The sequence below is a fragment of the Chanos chanos genome, chromosome 8, assembly GCF_902362185.1.
Source record: "Chanos chanos chromosome 8, fChaCha1.1, whole genome shotgun sequence".
NCBI lineage: Eukaryota > Metazoa > Chordata > Actinopteri > Gonorynchiformes > Chanidae > Chanos > Chanos chanos.
In genome coordinates, this window is record NC_044502.1 from 30,155,335 (window position 1) to 30,180,086 (window position 24,752).

General features: G+C 40.1%; 1 protein-coding gene across 1 annotated transcript in view; it reads left to right on the top strand.

Moving 5' to 3' along the window:
• The window catches only part of adamts2a (ADAM metallopeptidase with thrombospondin type 1 motif, 2a), a 46,242-nt gene extending 23,499 nt beyond the window's left edge, over window positions 1-22,743 (top strand). Inside the window, exons 4-22 of the mRNA XM_030783061.1 lie at window positions 3,339-3,538; window positions 5,919-6,002; window positions 7,356-7,512; window positions 8,441-8,546; window positions 8,718-8,861; window positions 9,158-9,290; window positions 10,410-10,523; window positions 10,721-10,866; window positions 11,144-11,319; window positions 13,939-14,072; window positions 15,959-16,082; window positions 16,282-16,362; window positions 16,811-16,974; window positions 17,477-17,636; window positions 17,897-18,029; window positions 18,409-18,616; window positions 18,801-18,930; window positions 19,199-19,273; window positions 21,965-22,743. Coding sequence (XP_030638921.1) covers window positions 3,339-3,538; window positions 5,919-6,002; window positions 7,356-7,512; window positions 8,441-8,546; window positions 8,718-8,861; window positions 9,158-9,290; window positions 10,410-10,523; window positions 10,721-10,866; window positions 11,144-11,319; window positions 13,939-14,072; window positions 15,959-16,082; window positions 16,282-16,362; window positions 16,811-16,974; window positions 17,477-17,636; window positions 17,897-18,029; window positions 18,409-18,616; window positions 18,801-18,930; window positions 19,199-19,273; window positions 21,965-22,743 — 3,248 coding nt within the window. The remainder of the gene's footprint in view (window positions 1-3,338; window positions 3,539-5,918; window positions 6,003-7,355; window positions 7,513-8,440; window positions 8,547-8,717; window positions 8,862-9,157; window positions 9,291-10,409; window positions 10,524-10,720; window positions 10,867-11,143; window positions 11,320-13,938; window positions 14,073-15,958; window positions 16,083-16,281; window positions 16,363-16,810; window positions 16,975-17,476; window positions 17,637-17,896; window positions 18,030-18,408; window positions 18,617-18,800; window positions 18,931-19,198; window positions 19,274-21,964) is intronic.
• The last annotated feature ends 2,009 nt before the right edge of the window (window positions 22,744-24,752 follow it).

Genomic DNA, 24,752 nt, shown 5'->3' on the forward strand with positions numbered 1-24,752 from the left:
GTGGGTTTAGGAATGTATCTGTGGGCCACTCCTCTGCTTGTGTCATTTAGGGTGAGGAGAGTGTTTCTCTGAGAAGGAGTTTGAGGGCCATTTAGGAACTCCATAGACACTCTCCTGCTGCTTTATCCTCCCAGACCACTTAGAAATCATTACTGAGGGAACTACAGCCTGTCTGTGCCTATAGAGGGTGGGCCTCATTTGCATTGAGCTGCATTCTGCTGGTCTGAGCTTCATCTTACTTTCCAACTGTTTTTTTCATGTCTGTTTGATTAGTATTTCGTCTTTTTCCAATCGGACCTTGTTTATTTTGTTCTGTTTGTGTGTGAAACCACTGTTGCCAATGCTGATGGAATGTATTTATTTTGCTGCTAAATGCCAATGTCCATCTACCCATCTGGCCAATAATCTTTGTGGACTGAACTTCAAGACTGTGTTGCCTGGAGATCCCTGGAGAGGTCCTATTTTGATAATATTTGCTCCCATGATGAAAGGGTTTTGTTTACTTGTATTCATGCATGCTTCACAAGAGTAACTTAACTCTTGGTTTTCGTGAATGGTTCATGTTTTTATTCAAAATAATTTTTAAGTCTCTGCGAGTGTGCCCAAAATTAAATGGGCAAACCCAAAATATTTTTCCCAATGCTGGTTTTAATCTCTAAAGTATAATTTTTGAGACAGGTTTAGTCTCAGAATGTGGATTCATCAGACAGCATTATGCATTCTCATATAGACTCTCATCCGTATTATTACAGTATTGCATCAACACGGACTGTCTGAGATCTGCTCACTTTTTCTGGTATTCTGATAATTGGAACCAATTAGTGGAGCCTGAGGGAGCATCAGCATTCCACTCGCATTCTGTAAACACCATCTATCAAAAGGGGGGTTGGGGGGGGGGGGAGTCCTTGGGAACCGATGTGGAAAACTTCAACTCTGTAGCTCATCAATGTTGACATAGTTCAGGGGATCATTGCATGGAAACGTGACCTCCTGTGGCGTAGCATTCTATTTTTAGTGTTTGGAGCATTCTATTTTTAGTGTTTTGGGAAAGTGCACAGCGGAGTGTCGAATCCGGTACCCTTGAAATATGATGAGTTTGTTCTTTAAGTTGCTGTCAGCTGACATCGTGATACCTGCTGTGGTGGCTTCGGTATGGTGAAAGGTGGATGGTGCAGACATGCTGACTCAGATATTTGAAAACGGGCGGTGTTTGGAACGGAGGTGTGAGCTGAAGGTAACCTGATGCAATGTCATCCTGCTCTGGTTACCATGGCAATCCTGTCATTGCAGATCCATCGAATGGAGCTTGGTCAAGACTTGTAACCAGTGATCGGTGACCCATAGTTGTTTAAGAGGAGGATTGAAATAGAAATGGGAGAAAATGGACTTAAATAACCGTTGGGATTTCCCAGCATTGCCTGGTTCTATTTGAGCAACTTCATTTGTTTCCTCTGCATTTGCAGATGTTTGCCCCGAAAACGGTTTTGTATGGTTAGTGGTCTAAATCAACCACACAATGTGTTAAGTTTCAACTCATTTCTTGATCAAATATAACTCAGATCAAAAACACTGAGTCATCCCTTTAGTGAACTGTTCCTGATTTACTTCAGTCCACATCTATGAATTTGGAGCACATACGCAAAGCACACTCCACTTTCACAGTAACTTAATCCATATTTTCATAGAGACTCCTATCAGTAAACAGAGAGAAAGTCCTGCTTATGGCTTTAATCAGTGGGGAACATTGTTAAACAGGCCTCGAGGTCACGTAATGAATATGTTCTTTTTCTTATTTGGAATGACTCTTGTGAAGAGCCGAGTGACCTGAATTGATCCCGTCACATTTGCCAAGTTTTCTAAAATGAGCTGATCAAGTCAAATTCGAAGTGATATCACACCAAAACCATGACAGCCCATCTGTGCCATTTAACAGTGACTGAAATTTACTGTTCTGCCTCCTCTTGAAATAGAATTGCTCATTGAAAGAATATCCTTCTGTTTAATTTTAGGGAGTATGTTTACATAAATGACTCAAAAAGAGTGGATTGCAGGGGGAACGGAGGAGTAGAGTTTCAGTGCTATTCAGAGCAGTTATTAAATGAAAAACAATCGGTGGAACTGAACCACATTTGTACATTTGTCTGAATTAGTGCAAACAAATGCACAGTCATTAATTATCCCTTACGTCAGCAGAGCTATGTCAGTCTAAAGCAGCCAGCACTTTAAAAAATGTATTAGTATTGATCCCCCCAAAAATTGCAACTGCTGATTCTCCAACTAACCATAATGGCAAATTTACAAAAAATTGAATTAGATTAAAAAATACCTGAATGTTGCACCAAGCAGGTATTGTTTTAATGAGTTACCTTTAATGGTCTTTGCTGCAAAATTTCTTCCCAAAGGTGTGTACTGACAAATGCACCCACATGGAAAGATCTGCTTTTGAGAAAGAAATCCCACTGAAGCATTTCCAAACCTGTGCGTGCCTCGTATTGCTCTGTTTAACCCTGTTGTTCAGTTACGTAGAAAGCCTGCGTTCTGTATGTGTTTCTGCTTGTCAGATCTTACTGTTGCATGGCCTCCGTGATTTGCATATTCATAATGTTCACAATTACAATTATATACCTGAATAGGGGTGTGTTTTGCAATCTAAAATATAATTCTGTTACTTTTAAAGTAGATTGTGAACTGTATGTGGAAATGTTAAATAAAATGAGAAAACTTAAAGTCTTGATTTTGGTTCTACTGGGTTTTATAGTTGACAAGGTCTCTTCAAATTATGAAATGGAAGGGGGACAACTTTCTGCTTTCCCTCTGCCAAAGGGCTCGTGTTGTACGGCTGTAAAATTCATCAAATTTGAAAGCATTGAAGGACTTTCCTCCATCTAAAGAATTGATTTAACAGTGTTTTAATCTGTTAGTGTTTTAATCTGACAGTTTAATCTGATTAATAAAGTGGTATTAAGCGGCTTTTTGCTTTGGGACGGTATGCCTCCTGTAGACTTTAGAGCCATGTGTAGGGAGGTATGATTTAAAATACATGATCGATATTTTCAACACAAATACATGTCCCTTGTCCGCTCCTAACAGTTTTAATACTAAAGCATGGGCTCGTTATATACTGCTGCCTAAAATGTCTTTTAGTAGTTATTTTCTTTTTTTTACTTTGCGAATTTGTGGAAAAAATCAATGATCTTCTGAATGAATGATGATCTGCTGTGTAGCCTTGCTGATAAATTCCAATGATGCGTTTGAAAGTTGAATGATTCAAATTAGGCCTTTCCTGTGGACCTCTGTGACTGTAATACGTGTATGTGAGTTGTGTATATGTTTTATAGGGACAGGACTGGGGGGAGGTGTGGAGACACTGGCCCGTGGACTCCAGCAGAGGCAGAGGACGATGAACAGCACCCGTGTTCGGAGACATGTGGAGGATGAGGTGTTTTTCATTGAGGTGCTGCTGGGTGTAGACTGCTCTGTTGTGCAGTTCCACGGCAGAGAGAACATCCAGAAATACCTGCTCACCCTCATGAATATTGTAAGTATCTCCTAAGATCCTCAAAGTATAAATTTTAAGTTTTTGTCATGTATTAGAGATTTGCTGTTCTATCAGGTTGTAATTGCGTTACAACACTGAACAGCAGGGACACTGGGGAGCAATAGCAGTGGCTGTTTTTCTGCATGTTATGGTGGGTTGTAAGAAATGCTGACCTGAGCTTGAGTGAACTAAAAAAAACAAAAAAAACACAGGTGATTCCAAGCCCCTAAATATTGGGCATTCCTATGTACTTTCCTCCATTTGTGAGCAGAAGTGTTCGCTTAATAAGAATAAGAAATCTTGCCCTTAAGCTGAGAAAAGTCTGAAAAGTATGCAACCATGCCATTTTGTGTGTGTGTGTGTGTGTGTGTCCAATATGTATAGCAATAGTGAAGAAATCAGACATGTTAATAAAGTGGTAATCCAATATACTGTGCATAGTTTTTTTTTTCATATGCTGCACAGAAAGTACAACTGCACCTTGTAGAATACCTGTGGATGGGAGGGACAGCTGCTCTGTCTGTGCACTTTCATGGGAGGGTTTCTGTCTGATGTGCCCTAAATCCATAGGCAAGACAAGACTTGCACTCAGACTTGATACTGAATAAAACAAACTCTAAAATAGCTTCAGTTTTAGAGGCAACAGACTTCAGTTGCTTTTTTTTTTTTTTTTTTTTTTTTGATGTGCCCTTTCCATCTTCCTTTTCACTCCATCTCCTCTTTTTACTCTGTGTCTCTTTTTGTTTCCACTCCAGCTATGTTTCTTAGCAGAGACAAACTCCGTCTGAAAATCTTGCTGCATTATTAATTTGATCCTAATGATTTTCTGGCTTTCTGGCTTCCCGCATGACAATTAGCTACCTGCCCACTGAAAGCAAATGCTAATAGAATTCAGAGAGGGCCGAGCAGAGTCAGAGACTGGCCAACACTAATGAGAGACCTGCTGCTAGGGTTATTAACACAACAATGTGTGTATATGTGTGTGTGTGTGAGAGAGAGAGAGAGGGAGAGAGAAGGAGAGACAGAATGTACAAGCAGAGGAAAGGAGAGAGAGAATGCAGTAGTAACAAGATGTGTGGTGTGTCTTGGTAATTATCATCTCTCTGCTGGGTTAAAGAGATGGTGTGGGAGCAGTGGCCTGGCTGTCTGTAGAGACATGGACCAGAGAATACAGTTATAAAGGGTCAGAACAGTACAAGTGCTTGTAGGAGAGAAACACAGACAAGGGTAGTAGTGGTTTTTCCTAAGGATTAGGTGTTGAGTGTTGCCAGGCAACTCTCATTGAAACAGCTTCCCTCCCATTTGAAATCTGACAGTTATTTAACCAGTCTGTACACTGGTAAAGGACTCTGTCTAAGTCTCCTGTTTGGGGTCAGTTCGGCTGCATTTAATTTTCATTTTGCTCTCAATGACACTGATATCGTCTGTAGAATAAAATCAATTTTACTTCTCAGTTCTCTTTGTTCCTCTATGTTCCATACACCTCTCTCATTTTCCCAAAGATGATATTTCTTACACTGACTGTTAATTTTTAAAGAGCCTGTGGCAGAACTTTCGTCCATCTATCAATCTCTTCCTGTCTCTCTCTCTCTCTCTCTCTCTCTCTCTCTCTCTCTCTCTCCGTCTCTCCCTCTCTCTCTCTCTTTTCCCTCTTTCTTCTGTATGTGTGTACACACATGATAAATTTTCATTAGTTTTCTCACTCAAACAGTGTTCATCTTGACTATGCCCATGGGGCAGTTTGATGAGGAATGAGACGGGGGTCAAGTATGAGCTCGGAGGGGACAGAAGCCATAGAAATCATATTTCTTAACAAGCAGGAATCCAATCTGGACAGGAATGTGTGATCATAAAAAACACTGATGGTTATCATAAAAATGTTGAGAGCAGCTGGGGATGGTTCGCTGTTTTATTAGCTTGTTAGCAGACATGCATGTATTGTCTAATACAGCTTAAATCTACGGACAGCTTTAGATAGCTAACAGACTAGTTCTTTTTTTTTTTTATTATTGTTTTTGTGGATTCCTTTTGGGAGAGGTTATATTAGAGCTTTGGGGGACATCTGTTTTGTGGAAATTTCCTGTAACACATACATATTTTATTGCTGTCATACCATGACCCCAGTTCTCTGGACTGTAGTGTATTTCGTGTGTGTCCCCAACACTTGCCAAGTAACTGAAGCACTGTGAGCTTAACTGAATGATTTAACATGTTAGGGAAATAAAACACAGTTGAGACAATAATTAGATACCCACCTCACTGATGAGTTATCACAGATTTTTACCATTAAATTACCAATTAAATTTAAACATTTAAACCATGCCTTTGTATACTCTAGTGTTAAGCATCTAATGGCGTTGTGCTTTGTGTCTTTTTAAAGGTGAATGAGATTTATCAGGACAGCTCGCTGGGCGCCCACATCAACGTGGTTCTTGTCAGAATCATGATGCTCTGCTCAGCCAAGGTAACCAGAGCACAAAGTCTCACAGCCTCCTGTATAACGATACAATATACAGCACTCTCATTATTATTGATGATATACATAGATGAAATACAATACATCTAGATGTTTTGCAATACGCTGTATGTCATTTCTCTTTTCAATGCATTGTAAAATTCATTTGAAAAAAAAAAACCAACAATTTAAGATTAGCTTTTCTAGTTTGTGTGTTAAAGAGACAGGGTGCTTATTATGAGGAAATGTTTAATAGTACGGCGGGAGCTGTGGTTTCAGTATGATATTAGTTTTGAATGTCACTTCATGTGAAATGAGGCAGAAAGTAAACCACACTTACTTGTTTGAGTCATGCCCTTTAGATTCTCAGCCCTCCTGCCTCATAAACCCCAATGATCTCAATCAGCCTTCACATCAAATCCCCATCATGTGGGTTTTGGTCTTCTTGCCACCTCGCATCCTGTTCTGCAAGTTCTTAGAATGTGTTGAGAAATCTGCCTCTTTTTTTTTTTGGAAAACAAGTTTGCACCTCAAGTTAACTCCACCTGAAGAGCTCATGTCCTGAGGTCAAATTAATCCCTCTAATGAACATTAACAATAATATTGCTATCCTACACTGACATGGCTCCTCTACAAAGGCTTCATGTATTTAGCAAAAATTGTTACTAATTTGATATCATAATTTCTCATATAATCCATGTAGAGCAACAAAAAAGGCTGTATTAATATACTGTTCATTGCAGGAAAACTGAAAATAATACATCATGTTGATGAAATACATCTCCCTTATCTAACATCACCATAGTTACCAGTTCATAATTCATTAAAAAGAAAAAATGAAAACTAAAACTATTTCCTGGCGCCATGGCCAGGTCAGACACAATGCGTCACTGACTTATCATATCATCTTTTTGCCAGGAGTCTTTCACAACAAAGGTCACACATATTTTCATTTTGACACAAAAACTGGAGGAAGGAATTACGTATGTCAGATCCAAATGTCAGGCACTTTCCCGGGAATACATCTTTTTTTTCTCGTACTAGACAAAGCCTGATATCCCTAAAATCCATGTTTGAAAGTTAAAATTTATTATATTGTAGTAGTAGTAGGTTGTAAATCTTCAGTGGTTTCATTTGGGCTTGTATTTCTGTGTAAGTGAGTAAAATCCAGTGAGTGTAGCCAAGGGGAAGCAATGTAACTCCTGCTGCAGTATTGTTACAGAGGAGTAATGGACTCCTCCATTAGAAGTGACTGAATATCAGATGCATTGCTGTGTAATGAAACAGTCTGAGGGAAGTGAGCATTAAGCTGAGTACATTAGAACTGTAGCCAAACTGAGCTCTGTGATGGTCTGTTCTCAGTCTATGGGCCTTATAGAGCTGGGGAACCCGTCTCAGAGTCTGGAGAACGTGTGTCGCTGGGCCTTCCTTCAGCAGAAAGAAGACAAGAACGATGCCGAATATCACGATCACGCCATTTTCCTCACCCGCCAAGAGTTCGGCCCCACTGGCATGCAAGGTACTGTATCCACAATTCATACACACACTGGCACGCGTATTTGCATGTGTAATGCATTACAGTGTTGTCATGGGGCTTTATTAGACCCAGTTTAATGGCTCGGTTCAGTTTACTTCAATTTTGACATTCAGCTGTTTTGACTTCAGCAAGAATTCATGTTCAGGAGGGATGTTATTGTTACTAATAAGTCATAGCAAATACTTAAATGAATAGCTTACACAGTGTGTGCCTCAGCTGAAGTGTAATGAATTCTCTATGTGCTTGCCTTTGGTCAGGTTTTGTGTTGTGTTTGTTATGTTTGTCACGAATAGAGAAAGACTGGATGCAAGTGCAAGAAAACTTTTAATCCAAATCGTAATCCAAATCCAAAATCAGAAACAAGCAGGGTTACATACATGGGGAAAAGGTTACTGTGGGCTAAACATTACATCAAGGTCGGGAAACAGACTATGGTCTATACACAGGAATTGAAACTAACCAGGGACAGGGAAACTACAGGGAACGTGTATGCTAACAAAAACAAGAACAAGAGCAAAGAGGTAAACTGGCACACAGGAAAACACAGGGGTATATGTAGAGAAGGACACAGTGGTGAAACGAACTGAGGGCAGGTGTAAACAATAATCAGGTCATGATGCGATCAGACAGTCAGATTTACAGGGCTCTAATTGGCCAGAAGACAGGAAGGTAAAGACAGAGCGATGGCAATGTTTATTTCTTTTGCTTTTTCTCAGTCTATTAATATCTTTTCCCTTTTACTATTATCTTTACTATTCACACCTTCTATATATTTTTCTTCTTCATTGAAATGTGCTCTCCTCTTCCTCTTCTTCTTTTCTTCTTCCTCTTCCTCTTCTTCTACTTCCTCTTCTTCTTCTTCCTCTTCTTCTCATCGTCATCATCAATATTTATCTCTTTGTGTCTTCAGGTTATGCTCCAGTGACTGGTATGTGTCACCCTGTGCGGAGCTGCACTCTGAATCATGAGGACGGCTTTTCCTCAGCGTTTGTGGTGGCTCACGAGACTGGACATGTGTGAGACATGCTTAATCCCAACTCCCACCCTTTATATATGCATACATGTGTTTGTTACGTTGCATTTGTCAAAAACATAAGTGTACACTATCTTAGCCTACCATATAGGTGTGTTTATGAATTTGCGTATAATGGGTGTACTGAAAATGGAGCGTGCTGTTTTATTGGCAGGTTGGGGATGGAGCATGATGGACAAGGAAATGAGTGTGGGGATGAGGTGCCCATGGGTAGCATTATGGCTCCCCTGGTGCAGGCTGCTTTCCATCGCTACCACTGGTCCCGCTGCAGCCAAAAGGAGCTTAGCCGCTACCTTCAGTGAGTCACACTTCTCTCAACTTCACAGCCTCAATTTCATCTCCATGTTTTTGTTTACGTGCCATGTGATTGGTAGAAAATGTTCAAACAGTCAGTACTTGACCTCTGATGTATTCTGCTGTTTCAGTAGAGGACGTAATGAGGAGTGATGTTAAGAATGTTATGCTAATGCTAATGGCAAGTCTTGTGACAGTGTTAACAACATTAGCTCCAAAGCTGGAGGCTGTTTGTGTCTCCAAAAGAAAAATTGGCCAAATACAGAAAATAGCTGAAACAGTAATTTCTCTTTCCAACAGCACGTACGACTGTCTTCGTGATGACCCGTTTGATCATGACTGGCCAGCTATGCCACAGCTTCCAGGGATCCACTACTCCATGAATGAGCAGTGTCGCTTTGACTTTGGCATTGGCTACATGATGTGCACAGCGGTGAGTTATCACATCCAAAATGGTTAGTCAATAAAACCTGAAAAGAAACATCAACTTTTTTGTTTTTAATTGAATCTATGTTCACAATAAACTAATTGTCATGATATGAATATGAAGGCCATGTTATATGAGGATACAAAACTGAATGTTCAAAAAAAGTTCTTGTAGATTTACTATAGTAAGTCTTTTGAGGTCAAAGTTTTTTGGGGTTTTTTTACTTGTTTTTCTTCCATTGTTTGTGATATAATATAATATTCAGCCAACATAGTCCTTTACTTTGTTTTGGTTCTCAAGGCCTTGTGATAGTCAAAGCATGTGAGCGGAGCTGAGTGAGTTGAGACTCTGGTCAGTGTGCATGTGCTCTGCTCATGGCCCAAGTCCTCACTCTGCTTCGCTCTCGCTCAAAGGGAAAACAACATGTGCTCAGATTCTGTTCTGACTTTGGTTTTTCTCAGAGTGATCATTACTTTTGTTTGATACCACCTGTGTGAATCAGTTTGCCAAGTAATAAGTCTGTTTTTGACAGTGAAATTTGTTTAGTGACGTAGGCTACCTAATAAATATAAATATTTACTTTTTACTTGAATTTTCACTCCTCATTTGTCAGAGTGGTCTACTTGTTTGGGGTAATATTTTACAAGTTCCATTCTGGAGTTGTAATGAGCACAAAATGCATGAGGTCAGACAATGAAGAAGAAGGGAATTCTGGGTGGCATTAGAGCAAAGTGGAGCAGCCTGGAGCAGTAACACTTCAGTCTCCTAAAATGCGCTTCTCGTGATATCATTAACACTGTTCCATTCCACTCACATGTACCGGTTATAGTGCTATAGTATTGTTTTATTCTCTTGTAGAGTGCTCAATTCAAATCGACTCCGCCTTTCACCACCCATAAGCACAATCTACTACTATAAAAAAAATGGAATCTAATAACTATTGAGCAATCAAGTTTCGATTTAATTGAGTTTCAATCAAAGTTATGGCCATGAATGAGGCAATGGAACATTCCCAAGAGTGTGTTAGAGCTTGGCACAGTGCCCCTGTTTTACTCTGTGTTGGTTAGGCAGCATTAGCTTCCTTTAGCCTTTTGTGTGAATGTGAGCATGCTTCTATTCTTTCAGTACAGCACTTACGACCCCTGCAAGCAGCTCTGGTGTAGTCACCCTGAGAATCCTTTCTTCTGCAAAACCAAGAAAGGTCCTCCCATTGATGGAACTAAGTGCGCAACGGGGAAGGTAAGAAGTCTTTCCATTTAGGTGTAAGGTTTAAGGTTTAAGTTTCACAATATCATTGGAATGTGGACAGTGTGTCCTGATGTTCTCTCTTCTCAAAATGTGTGAGCACGTGTTTTTTTGGTCTGTTTACATACTAATACCTTTCTCAGTTGCTGACCGTTTCTACCTGTCTCTCTCGCTCTTTTGCTGTGTTTTAGCACTGCTTTAAAGGTCACTGCATCAAGCTAACTCCTGACATCTTAAGGCAGGATGGGAGCTGGGGTCAGTGGACCAAGTTTGGCTCTTGCTCTCGTACTTGTGGTAGTGGAGTACGTTTCCGCACCCGGGAGTGCAACAACCCAATGTGAGCGTCTCTCTGATTTCTCAAATGTGATATGTTAAAGGGAGGTTTTAGTCAGAGTAAGAGGACGTAGCGCTGAGTAGGAGGAAGTATTATAGAATCAAGTAGGCCAGCTCTTCAGAGTCCCTTTCATGGAAACACATGAATCTTGTTGATGGTCTCTTTAAGAATGATCGGTCACACTTTTTTATAACTATTATTATTAATTATTATCTGATGATTCACAAAACTCATGGGTTTCTCTGCCCCTTGTCAAACCTCACTGCCTTCCTCTTTTTAGTCCAGCCAATGGTGGGCGCACTTGCTATGGCAACAATTATGAATTCCAGCTGTGCAACACGGAGGAGTGTGCCAAGGTGTTTGCTGACTTCCGTGAGGAGCAGTGCAGGATGTGGGACCCATTCTTTGAGCACGAGGGAACCAAACACCACTGGTTACCCTACGAGCACCCTGACCGTGAGTGAAGGGCTGGGGGAGAGGGCTGTGAGAAGTTGCCTTTATGTGGTAGTGTATGAGCTGTAAACATTTTGACGTTAAAGCATTCAGATATTAAAGGTATTTACAAATGCATTTGTCCGTGCACATTGCAGGCAGCTAAGGTTAGAGTTAGGGGTAGGGTCAGGGGTATTTATACCATTACAACCATTTGTACCATTGCAGCCGCTCAGTGTTTGTAATAGTATAAAACAGATATATTCTGTACTTTCCCTGGCATACCCAGTTCAGGCTCTGTCTAACTTTGCAGAAGTGTGTTTTACATCTGGGAGTCACAGTTTGAATCCCAGCTGTGCCACACTTGCTAACTCTTTCTGGGAATCTAATGGGAACACAGCTGGCCATGGTCTTTGGGCAGGTGAGTCAGCCTAGGGCCCTGTCCCAGTCTTCCTCTGAAGCAGCAGTAATGCGTGGGTTATTGTCAGTAGAGTACAGGGTGAAGCACACACTACCAAGTGTGTTGCATTGCGTGAGAGTATGTAATTCAGCGTGTGGTAAAATAGAGGGAGATAAGAAAGTGAATGATGTGAGCGACTGCTGTGTAAGGGGGAGACTTATAAAATCAAAGGTATTTAGGCATTTCAAGATGGAAAAAAGGCGGAGAAAAAAACAAATAAGTAGTTGTTTCGATGAGCACTTTGTTTATCATTATGCTGCAACATCTCTGGTAGGAATGAAAACTGACTACTTTGCTTAATGCAGTTCTTAAAAACTTCCTTTCATCTATATTTGAAGAGTTTGTTTATAGTGTGATCCTTTTTGTAATCACAGTATTAAACTCAAAAGAATACACTGTGTGTGGTCATGAAGGCCTTTTCATGAAAGCAGACAACACCAAGCCAGAGTTCACACGCTTGAGTGTATCATTGCTTTAGTGAAGGTTTATTATGGCTCCATTACACATATTATTACACTGTAATAAACAGCAAGGAGCAGAGCTTTTTCTAGATGTATATAAAAGGGACAGACTGTTTGACACAGAATGTGAAAAGAAAGTGAGTCTTTTGTTGAATTACACAGCTGTGATCCAAAGTGAACTCTCTGCTTTGTCTCAGACTTGTCTTCTGCACATACCATCATTAAGTGAGTGTAAAACTCCCAAACTCAGAAGAGCTCTTGTTTTTTTTTAATCTGTTGCTGACGTGTTTTAACACAGTCTGAGTTCTCTTACCATGGATAGTGTGACAGATCCCCAGACTTTCGTATTGTTCTCCATATGTCTCAAATTAGTCTTATTTTTGGGAACGTATGAGGAATGTGTTTTGGACGTAACCTGAGGGGAACTTTCAGCGCCTCACTTTTTCCATACAATAAAAACCTAAATAGAAGATTCCTCACCAGCCTTTGTAATTCTCGGTAAGGATGTCTGGTTTATCGTGCGCTTACAACATCTGTAACAGCTGCTTTTTTTGTCTGTCATGTGTTGGCCACCCTGGTCTTTCAAGATTTCACACACCGTATTCCAAAGGGAGACTTTTATTGCAGAAAACCATAACTCGTTCCTTACATAATACAGTAATGTCAAGGTCAGAGGAAGCAGAAATCCAGGAGGGGGAGAGAGAGAGAGAGAGAAAGAGCAAGAGAGAGAGAGAGCTGTGTGAGCAAAGGAACTTGGCTGAATGAAGAAAGAAGAGAAGGATGAGAGTAAAGCAGCTGTCTGATAGGAAAAAAGTCTGGTCTTTCATTCATCGTCTTTGTGGAATTAAGAACTAAAAAGGAGAAGAGGAGAAGTCATCTATGGCCTCCTGAGCAGGGAGGAATGTTGCAGTGTCAGGGTTTCGTTCTTTTTTTGCCACTGTAGGTCAAAGTTTAATAAGATTTAGCTATTTTAATTGGATTGCTGACAAACCTGAGAAATGTTCTTAGTCACTGGACAGGAAAATAGACCAGCTCTGTGGAGTTGAGACGTCCTGAAATGTGATTATTGGGAGAATGATATTCCTGGTTTTCCACTGTGGCAAAATTGCTTTTAAAGGGTATGGAATTCAAATATTCCACAGAGTAATATTCCAGCCTCACTGTCTGTCATTCTTGTGTGTTTTCCCATGTGTGTCATATGTCATATACACAAATGTAAAAAAATAAATAAATAAAGAGCAATGAAAATAGTCACTGAATTTCATTTTGCTCCCTTTAGAGGACATTTGAGTTTCCCTTTCAGTGAAACCCTTCTATCTTATCCCTGAAATTGCATATGGAAAGCAGATAATTGTATTATTAGTCGTCAGTAATTTGTTTATGTATCCACATTGACCAAAAATATTCCATTCGCAAAATTTATCATGTATATGAAAGCACATTCGTGGCTAGGATAAACAACACAATGTTTCAAATATGAAAACAATATATTCTTAGAGGCTTGAATTCAGTGGCTTTCCAGATGTCTAACTTAGTTTACAACATGAACAACTGGAGGAAACTTGACAGTTGTTTTTTTCTGCTAGATTTAGTGTGAGTGAATGCGTAGTTCTGACTCAGTTATACTGCACAAAGGTCTTGTTCTAACGGTGGACTCTGGATCACGCCAAAATCGGTCTCTTACCCCGACATTCACATTCATCTGTGTGTGTGCCTTTCCAGCTGAGGAGAGATGTCAGCTCTATTGCCAGTCCATGGAGACGCAAGACGTGGTGCATATGAAAAGGATGGTTCATGACGGAACGCGCTGCTCCTACACAGACCCGTACAGCCTGTGTGTACGAGGTGAATGTGAGGTAAAGAAAAGAGACAGAAAAAAACATCCCAGTCTCTCACATCTTCTCAAATGAATGATGTCAGCTGTTATCTCCTAGACCCTTAGTTTCCCAGTGGGTATTTCTCTCAGTTTCCCCTCAAACAGCCTTTTATTGATCTAATGAGTCTTTTCCATGCGGTCGTGCCAAGGGCAGCGCAAAAATTGATGCAAGCGCCGTTCACCTTGTGCGATCTCAACCTGGATCCCCCATGGTATTCCTCTCCCTGGGGGCAACAGCTGCTGCTGTGATAGGTTTTTGTTTTCTTTGTAGGCGTCGCTCTCAGGCCATGGAAGGATACGTCCATGCTCGTTGTAGCAATGTCAGAGCGTTTTAGGCAGACCGATCAAGGGAACCTTCAGTTGTCTGGCCCAGATGGATGTACTGTCCACAGAAAGTGGCAGCTGGGCTTGCGAATGGGATCTGGAGACTTTCAGAGCTTGGAAAGGGGTTATCTGTGTCTTATCAGTGTAGTTTCCTCATGTATGTTGTTGTATTTACTCTCAAACATACCAGAGCAGACTCTTTGCTCCATAGCAACTAACTTTTGCCCTTTTTGTCATTAGTGGTGGTTACTTAAATGTTAAATGGCAGCCCTTTACCAATGTAGATCCTACTGTTTTGGTGGAGAAATTCAATCCTCACAGGTCACACACGCTACACCAAAATGAGTCTAGTTTTAACAACACCATCTGGACATGATATTATATTTCTTCATTTTTTCTTTTTCAAACATTATCATCCTTGTTCCATATAGACTATATCTAGGACTACCTTACTAGAAACCATAACTCACACAGCAACTCACACAGCAATCCTATCATTTTCATTTTACAGTGTCATTACAATAAATATATTGCCTCAACAGAAAAGAACTCCTCCTGGCTTAGCTCATATCGACAGTTAGCTGTTGATTCCCTCTGGCAAATATGACAGAAGGAAGCAACCAAACACATCAGGTCTGAAGTTCCCAAGTAACTGCACAGTGCACAGTTACAAACTGGCCTTAACAAGACAGTGGGGAAAAAGAAACAAATATATTTAGACTCAGAATTTGAGTCCATGCACCTATTCTTCTTGAAATCGACTGTATGAATGACTGTGTCATACTGTCTTGTTTTGTTTTGTTTTTGTTTTTTGTTGTTTTGGTTTGTCTTTGGGGGGGGGGGGGTGGGTTCCTTAAATTGTTGCTCAAATGGCCATTATTTAAACAGTATTGGACATCTCTTCCTTACATTGTAATTGTTTGAGCCCATGCGAGCTTTGGCAGCTAGGGCAAGCGCTGTTGAAAATTTCACAAAGAGATGTTGGAACAGTTCACAACGACATTGAAGTGACCCTCTCACTCATGCGTCTTTTTTCAACATTAAGTGATGATGACTGACTGATAAATAAAGGGAAGCCTGCATCCTTTTTTTATTGAAATAGAAAATGCAAAAAAACCAACATTACACAGTTCTCTATTGCTGAACCACCATTTTTAGTGCTGAGAGTTATATTCTCAGTTAGTGCTCTTGGCTTGCTTTGGGTGGGAGAAGGGGCAACTCTGCCAGCTAAAAAATGCCGACGTTGCCAATCAGTGATGGGTTGTTTTTTTTTTTGCTTTTGGCCACATATATCAGAAAAACACTGCAGTCAGATGGCAAAAAATACACAGTTCTCAAGAGGAATACCAATTTAATCGATCAAAATATAAAACTTGTTTTCTTTGTTTTACTTTTTTTCCGCCCAATTTTCGTGGCAGCAGTGCTTCCTCTGACAAACACTCAGACACACACATACGCACACACAAAAATACATTGACACTGTCTGTAAAATGTGTGGCATCTTTTGGTGGTTGTTGTCTGAATCCCTATGTCTCTGTGTAGAAGGTGGGGTGTGATAATGTAATTGCCTCGGAGATGGAGGAGGATATGTGCGGGGTGTGTGGAGGGGACAACTCCACCTGCAACATCGTCAAAGGGAACTTCACCCGTAGCACCAAAAAACCAGGTTAGCATCTCTCTGTCCTGCTGCTGTCTCCGTTCTCCACCAATGGTGCCTTTGTTCATAGCCCTAAGGGGAATGTGGGATTCCTGTTTGCTCAAGCTAAAAAAAAAACAAAAAACAAAAAGAAAAGAGTTGTTTTCACACAGAATGTTTCCAGTCAGAAGCTTATCTATACATTAAGCTTCTGGAATTTTGTTTTCAGGTTTTCTTAAGATCCTGGAAATTCCCAGAGGGGCACGGCATGTGCTGATCCGAGAATTTAAGGGAACACCTCACATTCTTGGTAGGAGTTTCAAATAATTTTTGTTTTGTTTTCGGTTGGTCATTTGTCATTAATAAAGCTGTCATGACTGTCCATAACTCAACTGTATGTAGAACACTGGGTCTTGTGGTGGGTGTTTGTTATAGCTATGGAGAAAAGATGTTTTTTTTGGCAATGAGAACATGGTGAATTCCAGATCAGTGTTCCAGGAAGCTTTCAGACTTTGAGCAAGTAGTCAACGTCACATAACTAATAAATCTCCATATAGAAAACATCAGAGCTTAAACCATGACTGAACAGACCCAGGTAACATACCTTTGTGAGGTTATGTACCAGTGTACTACTCCATTGCTTTCACTGAGCGGTTAAACTCAGACAAATAATAATGATAACAACAATAATCATCATCATCATCATCCTGTAGATACAAGCATTATTGTTTGTCTAAAGCATTATCATTCTCTTGTAGTGGTGAAAAATCAGGCCACAGATCATGTCTTTCTGAACGATATTGGTGAGTTTCCGGAATCACGGACAGTGATTGAGAAAGGCGTGGCGTGGGATTATACTAACGATGATGACATGGAGGCTGTCCAAACCACAGGCCCTCTGAGATACGGTGTTCTCATCATGGTGAGTCTGATGTATTCAAGTGAACCAAGCAGCTGCTCTCTACACCTAATGATTCACACCTTCCAGTTGGTCGGCTTTCAGAGTTTGAAGCTACTGAGAGTAAATTTAATGAAGAGAATGTACCCATCTGCTGAAATCTGCCCAGAGGTAGCTCCATGTCTGAACTCAGAGCCTAGAGGTTATGTTTCTAAAAGGCAGCGTTGAAACACTGTACACCATGTGGCAACTAACCTACAAAAATACCCTCTGATGCTAGAACAGAAAGGTATATGTCATTTCTGACTTTATTCAGATGGATTTTAGAATATGGCAAAATTCCCTGACAAAACTGCTAAAACTTATTTCCAAACAGCAAAGGTTTTGTGGTTGAAATTTTCACCTTGGTTTAAGCTTTGTTCAAAAGAGTTCAGAAGGACATCTTTAAGAAAATATAAGCCTACAGAACTGCTGTTATTAATCATGTTAACTTTACACATGGTTTCTTTTCTGTCATGTTTGATAGGTGCATTCTCAGGGTGACTCTAAGGTCACGCTGTCGTACAAGTACGTGTTACAGGAGGAGCCACAGAACTCCATGGAGAACAGTTTACCTCACGAGGACACGGCCTACTTTGAGTGGGCACTGAGGAAGTGGTCACACTGTTCAAAGCCCTGCGGAGGAGGTGAAGCCATGACTTCAGACCTCTTTTTTTCCCCTAACGCTTTTAAATGCTAAAAAAGGGTTTAGCTGGGGGAAAACTGCTAGCACAGCTAATGACTGCACTGTGTGTTTGTTGTTTATCAATCGCTGGTTGTATTGCTTGTTTTGCAAATGTTAGTTTTGAAGTTCTTTAAGTGAATCTAGCTCTTTGTTCATGGTTTCACATAGCTAGAGCTGTCCTGCTGACCATATGTTCTGGTGTGCTCTCACTTTTTCTTGCAGGAAAGCAGTACACGCGCTTTGGCTGCCGGCGAAAGTCAGATGGAAAGATGGTCCACCGAACCCACTGTGCCAAAATTCCCAAACCACGACCCATTAGTCGTGACTGCAACCAGAAAGAATGCTCCCAGCCAATGTATTTGTTTTCTCTCTTTTAATTGCGTGTGTTGGTGTATGTGTAGATTTTACTGGGTTTAATTAGTTAGCTTTTCATGAGATACAATATAAATCACCAGTTAGCACAACAAAGTTGTTGTTCTTTTAAATTATGTATTATCATAGATTATAATGGGAATACAGTATCAAAAAAGTAAGAAATGTTAGTTATTTCATGGAGACTTTTTTCAGTAAAAATAGACTTCAGCTTTTTAACAGAAGCATATCAAATGGCAACGCAATGCTAAGACTGTCACGTATATGCTGTGAATAAGATTTTTTAGTCACAAGATATTCCTTGCCTCCGCCAGCGTTTTTTTTTTTTTTTTTTAAAGTGCTGTCTTTTTCAATCTGTCAAGCTGGGTGACTGGCGACTGGGAAGAATGCAGTAAGACATGTGGGAACACTGGTTACCAGACTCGTTCAGTACGGTGCCTCCAAGCCCACGTCGACGGCACTCACAAGCCAATCAACAGCAAGTACTGCAACGACGATCGCCCTGAGGGCAGACGCCCCTGCAACCGAATTACCTGCCCACCACAGTGGAGGGCTGGGCCTTGGTCTCAGGTGTGTTTGTGTATGTGTTTACATAAGAAAGAGAGAGAGAGGGAGAAGGAAAGAGATAGACAGACAGACTGACAGAGAGGGAAAGAGAAAGAGAAAGAGAGATGCTGCATTGCAACATTTTATTGCTCATGACCGTATGTGTGTTCATGGCTATGTGTTTATGAGTGAATTTGTGTGTGTTCAGTGCTCTGTGACTTGTGGAAACGGCACTCAGGAGAGGCAGGTGACCTGTAATGCTCCTGATAATACAGTGGGCCTCTGTTTAGACACCAAACCAGAGACCATCAGGACATGTCAGCTATTCGCATGTCCAAGTGAGTGGGTTGTGTTTTAGCTTTTGAGTTTTTTCTTTTTCTTATTTTTTCAAATTTCTACTGATCAGCTTTTAATAACCTCACACACAAATACAAACACACACACACACACACACACACACACACACACAGACACACACACACAGACACACACACACATGCATGTGTGTGTGTTGTTCTATCAAATGTTCTTTCAGATATATTCTAGTAGTATTATAATGTATGTTGTCCCATAGTCATTGTGCTACTCTCTGTCTCACCTTCACAGATGACAAAGGGAACTTCCTCATCCAGTGGTTGTCCAGGGCAGACCCAGAGCTCCCCTTGCCCAAGATTTCCTCCAGTAAACGGCCTCTCTTCGGTTGTCAGAGCCCTGTCTGCTGCATGCCACCTCTGTCCTGGACCTTGGCTCTTTCTCTGGCCCTCTGGCTGTGTGACGCTCTGCCTTGACTCTCACCTCTGCTGCTGCTGTTTTCCTCTTCTCTTAGTGAGGGGCTCTTATCCTCTCTTTTTCTTTCTTACACACATGCACTCTCTCTTTTTGAGGGTTGTATTCATGGTAAAGCTGGATTTGAAAGCTCACCTTTCAAGGTCAAGGTCAAGGTCTTGTTTAGGTGGAAAATGTGGGGGTTATCATAATTACAGTGCTTTGGGCTGTCCACTGGGACACACCAGTAGTCAGTGACAGGAAAGATAATGATGTAGCATTAAATAGAGTAAGACAAACACTGGTTTGTTTAATGGAGTGGGGGGGGGGGGGAATCACCATTTCAGTTAAATGGACTGAACACAGTTTATGTGTTTATGAGTACCAGAGGCATACGGCACAGTTTATAAACCCAAAAGGGTTTTACTCTTGAAGTGTTCATATGTTTTTGTACATATTTTACTTGAATATTGAAGAATGTCTTGAAAGTGCAATGCATTTAAGGTGCCAGATGTGTGGTCAGAATGTCTGAACTGTAGAGGGTTTGTCTGGTATAACTGTCTCTCTGTTTTCAATTAGCCTAGTAAGCTAGCCTACAACCATGCAAAACATCAACTTAGGAAGGGACTAAAGCCTGTACCATGGCACTATGTAAAATTTACTCTGACAAAGTAAAAAAAAATGCACTTATTTTCATGTCATGAAAATTATTTTGTCATAAACATCATAAATCTTTGCCTTATTTTGGATCAGCTGGACTATGGAAGATGGCATCACTTCAAGTTTATTTTACTCACCATACATGGAACAGAGGCAGCTAATGAAGAAGCAAATGTAAAAAAAAAACAAAAAAAACACACCCACATACACACATATACAAGCACCTTCACTTGACAATGTTTACAGTATTTCATTAGTATTTTCTGATCTCTCAGCTGAGTTCACATCGTATCTATCATTTTGTGGAAATTTGTGCTGTTCTCTGAAATACGTCGGTTTGAGGGTCTGATTGTACAGGGTGTTGTACAATCCTTACTCCTACTGTGTTTTGAGACTATATATAACTATAAATATATATCAAGTGGTGTTAATTCAGTAATCTTATGGACTGTTATCTCTTAAAACTGAAACAAAAAATTGTAAAAAGAAAAAAAATGTGCGTGTATGTATATGTGTATATATATATATATATATATATATATATATATATATATATTTGAAGAATGTCAAAATGTATATTTTATGGACAAAATTAATTGTTCCGATAAGTATTTAATATCATATATTATTATGCTACAATACGTAATCAGGGTTCTTTTGAGGTCTCTGTAAAGTTTCAGTTCCTTTAAATCTGAATGTTTGAGTATTTTTCAGATGCGGACAGTGCTCATTACATTTTGCCGTTGTAACGCCGGAATAGTATTTGCTGCTAGTTCTGATGTAACTGAACTGTGTGCGTAAGGTGGTTGAAGCTAAGGGGCTAGATCTACCTTTGAAAAACAGCTCCAAGATGTCCAAGCTCCAACATTCAAATTCACATTTTAGTTCACTTATTAAGCACATAGCTTTAAGTCTGTTCTGTGCCACCATACAAATTAGTAGCCCCTCACAGCTTGCACCTGCTTAAAGGCAATGCCACAGGCGACCTCTTGTAATGTTTTGGTCTGTTCTCAGCAAGTAGCTAGACAAAGTTCTTGCGACTTGGAATAATAAGCAACATTGCCATCAAACGTGTTTAAAGGAAAGCTGCTTTCTATACAAGTCATTTATCCTGCCCTGGCCAGAACACCTTACGTTACTATGGCAATGGCTGTTGTACACCAAATCAATGCCAAAATTAACCTTGTAGCACCTACTGATTTTGGATGTTTTCAATCACAAAAAAAAATTGTGTTTGATTATAGTCTTATATGTACCGCTCCTTTTTTTATACTGAAAATTCCAAACAAATATTTTCTTATTTCTTGTCAATATTTTTATTTAGTTAGTTAGTTAATTGTTTATTTAGTTATTTACTTTCTCACTTGCTTGTTTATTTTACCAAATGGTTCATCAATCTGTGAACTGTACATCATTGATAAAGTTTTGTAACCTACTGAGAAAAGAGAAAGTTGTGTGCTGAATGTGTGCATCCTGTGTGATATATATTCATAAGTTAATATGAGAATATACAGGCTATTTGTGCCTTTGGGACCCCTGGAAAAGAACAGTTTCTGTTCCGCCAGTGTTCTCGTATCATACACTTATATAGATCAAACACTCACTATTCCAGCTTTCTTTTATCTTCACACAGTTGCTTACTCAGCTGTCTTTTGCTATGCTGTGATCTAACGAGGTTTGTTTTTTGCATTTTTTCAAAAACAACTCTTAAGTATCTCTCTCTCTCTCTTTCTCTCTCTCTCTCTCGTTCTCTCCTTCTTTCTGTGCCTCTCATGATCTAACTACTCATCCTCAGGGTAAAAATGGAGTCTATTCGGTCATTTCTTTTCTGCTGTCCCTCAATTGACGTTTGTTCTCTGTTTTCTGTGCTTCGTCCCCTCTTTTGTTATTTTTATCCAAATGTAGCAGGTCTTTTCATACTAACCTCTGTGCTGGTTTATCTTACAGGGCAGCACTGTAAGGGAGACAAATCTGTCTTCTGTCAGATGAAGGTGTTGAGTAAGTACTGTTCCAACCCGGGGTACAGACAGATGTGCTGCAAGTCCTGCAGTGAGGGCAACAACACAACCAAATTGAACCAGACCACACCGTGGATGTATACCACTGAACCTGATCACACAGACAGCGACTACACATCAACTCCAGATCTCACAACTGAGGTGTACACCATTCCTCTCACGTCTACCACATACAAAGGGCTGTTCACTACAAAATCACCTTTTACCAGGAGACGTATGAAAACTACCACCACCCCTATGCCGATGAAGTACTCAACCGTTAATGTCCGAAGGAAAAACAGGTTTACCAGCACCACCTTCAAAACAACCACTACTGAGGAAACTACAATTACCAGCACCACTCCCTCTGAGGATGCTTCAGAGAGCACCTCACTTTCTTCTTGGTTAACTGTAACCGTGCCAACCAGCTCTCAGTCCCCCGTCATTACCCAGTCCCCTGTCACAACTGCGGCTCCACCCAGGGTGACCGCGTATCCGCCTGCGGTTTTAAATCTACACAGGCCCAGGAACGGCAAGGAGAATAATTCCATCAATGTGACCTACAAGATTGTTGGTGCGGACAACGAGGTCTCGCAGAGTCATTTCATACCCACACATCGTGTGCCGTTTCGCGAGAGAACCATGAACAAACGGATTCAGGAGCTCCTGGCAGAAAAAAGGAGACAGGAGTTCTTTCTTAGGAGATTAAAAAGAAAGCCCGATGAATGATAGTTCATATACAAGGGCTTGTTATTTTGCATAAACATTCGCGTTTAAGATGTCTTAGGGTATATTTGAATGCTACGTCTCTAATCAGCCAAAGAAAGAGCTCCAAACTGGAATGTACCGTTTGTATGCTCGCTAACTGATGTTTAATGTCATCAGTCATCAAGGTCACTGCAAACGTAATTTAGTTATGCCTCTAAATACGATTCTGTAAGAAAAAGATAGAAAGATGACAGCTACGGTGTTTGACACACTTGTAGATCCAACTGGGGGCATTTTCTAGATTTACACCACTAAAATGAAATTCATTCTTAACTTAGACCCTTTATAACAACCAAACCAAACAAAATTAGGTCAGAGTACATGAGATTAAGAGACACACATACACACACACACACATATAACAGCTTTTTTATTTGCTCTATGAGTGTTTGTTGCACATTTTCATTTGCTGCTTTTTAATGAAGAGATTTTGAGGCTTCGTCATTGACGAATATTTGTGGCTTCATTTACCTCCACATTCTCATGAAACTATTAATTTGTTGAAAGAGGAGTATTTCTCTTTGACCACTATTTTCAGTTTTCAAAGTAGATGGAAGTCACTGGTTGTAGATGTAAAACTTACATACCACTGTTACAAAATTGGTGTTGTTGATCAAATTGATGAATTATACCACCCACGCTCGAACAAACAGTCCTCTCTTTCTTACGTGACTAACCCTTTCATATTTACCTTTCAAAACCTAAAAAAAGAAAAGAAAATTGTAATAATTATTCCATTTGCTCACATTCATAGCTTGCAAAGCCAGCATATTCTTAGCTCACAAACGTCTTGCACAAACATGAGTCTCTTCATAGGTGTTGTACATATGTTTTAGAGGTTTATTTTTTATATTTATTGAATTGCTTTAATATCTTGAACTTTCACCCGCAGCTTGTATGTTTTTTTGTTTGTTTGTTTGTTTGTTTGTTTGCTTTGTTGTTGTTGTTGTTGATAGCGTGTTTATTAGTTGGTTTTCTTTTTTATTTTTATTTTTTTTTATTTTTTGTTGTTGTTGTTGTTGACATGAAAGGCATGCATGCCAGATAGCAGCATGAGCAGTAGTTCCCAGTCATATTCCTAGCGCGCGACCTTCTGTTCCAACAACAGGACACTGTCAGCACCGTTCCTCTGAGAAACATTGTAAGAACAGTGCCTAAATGCTGTGACCATATGAGTTCTTTATCATGTTTCAATAAAATTGCAATTGAAGGAAAACAGCTGGAGTCATCTTCTTCGAAGCGTTAAAAAATATTTAGAATCGGACAAAAGGAGAAACAGAGCACTGCGAGTCTTGTCGAGAGAGTGTGCAGTAATACGTTTTTAAAAAAACGGGATTTGTCATTCCACACACGTTTCTTACTTTCATTTCTGGGAACACATTGGACACTTGTAGTTCAGTCCTGAGCTTGAGCCAGTGAGGGACTCAGTATGTGATGGACAAGCTAGAATCAAAGGGAAATGCTGGGTAAGAATAGATATTTATTCTATGACAGTGTCTCTCCAGGACTGGGGTTTAGAAAGGCTGACATAGTGTTGTCTGTTGTAGAGTTGTGTTCTCTGTCAGGCTCACCAAGGGAGGAAAGAGGATGAGTCCAGATGCCCACTACCAGCAGGTGGCACTGTGTATCAGTCTCAGGACATAAAACTGGAAAAACCTACACACCTGCCACTGTGCATTTGTTTGATCAGTGTTGCCATCACAAATCCCCACTGAAAAACATATTGTCAACTGTGAATTACCCTGAGAAAGCCTTTATATACACACAAAACAAATCTGATATTACCTGCCACTACTGTTTACTAATGGAAATCTGTTTTAGTACTGGCAATTGTCTTTATGTGATAGTTAACTGCATCCTTGCCTACAAAGATATTGCTTTTTGACATGTTGCTAACTAGTGTTGTGTTTTCCCAACGTATTTATATGAATATTGAAAAATTAAATTGTCAGTCAGTTTCAACCTAGCAG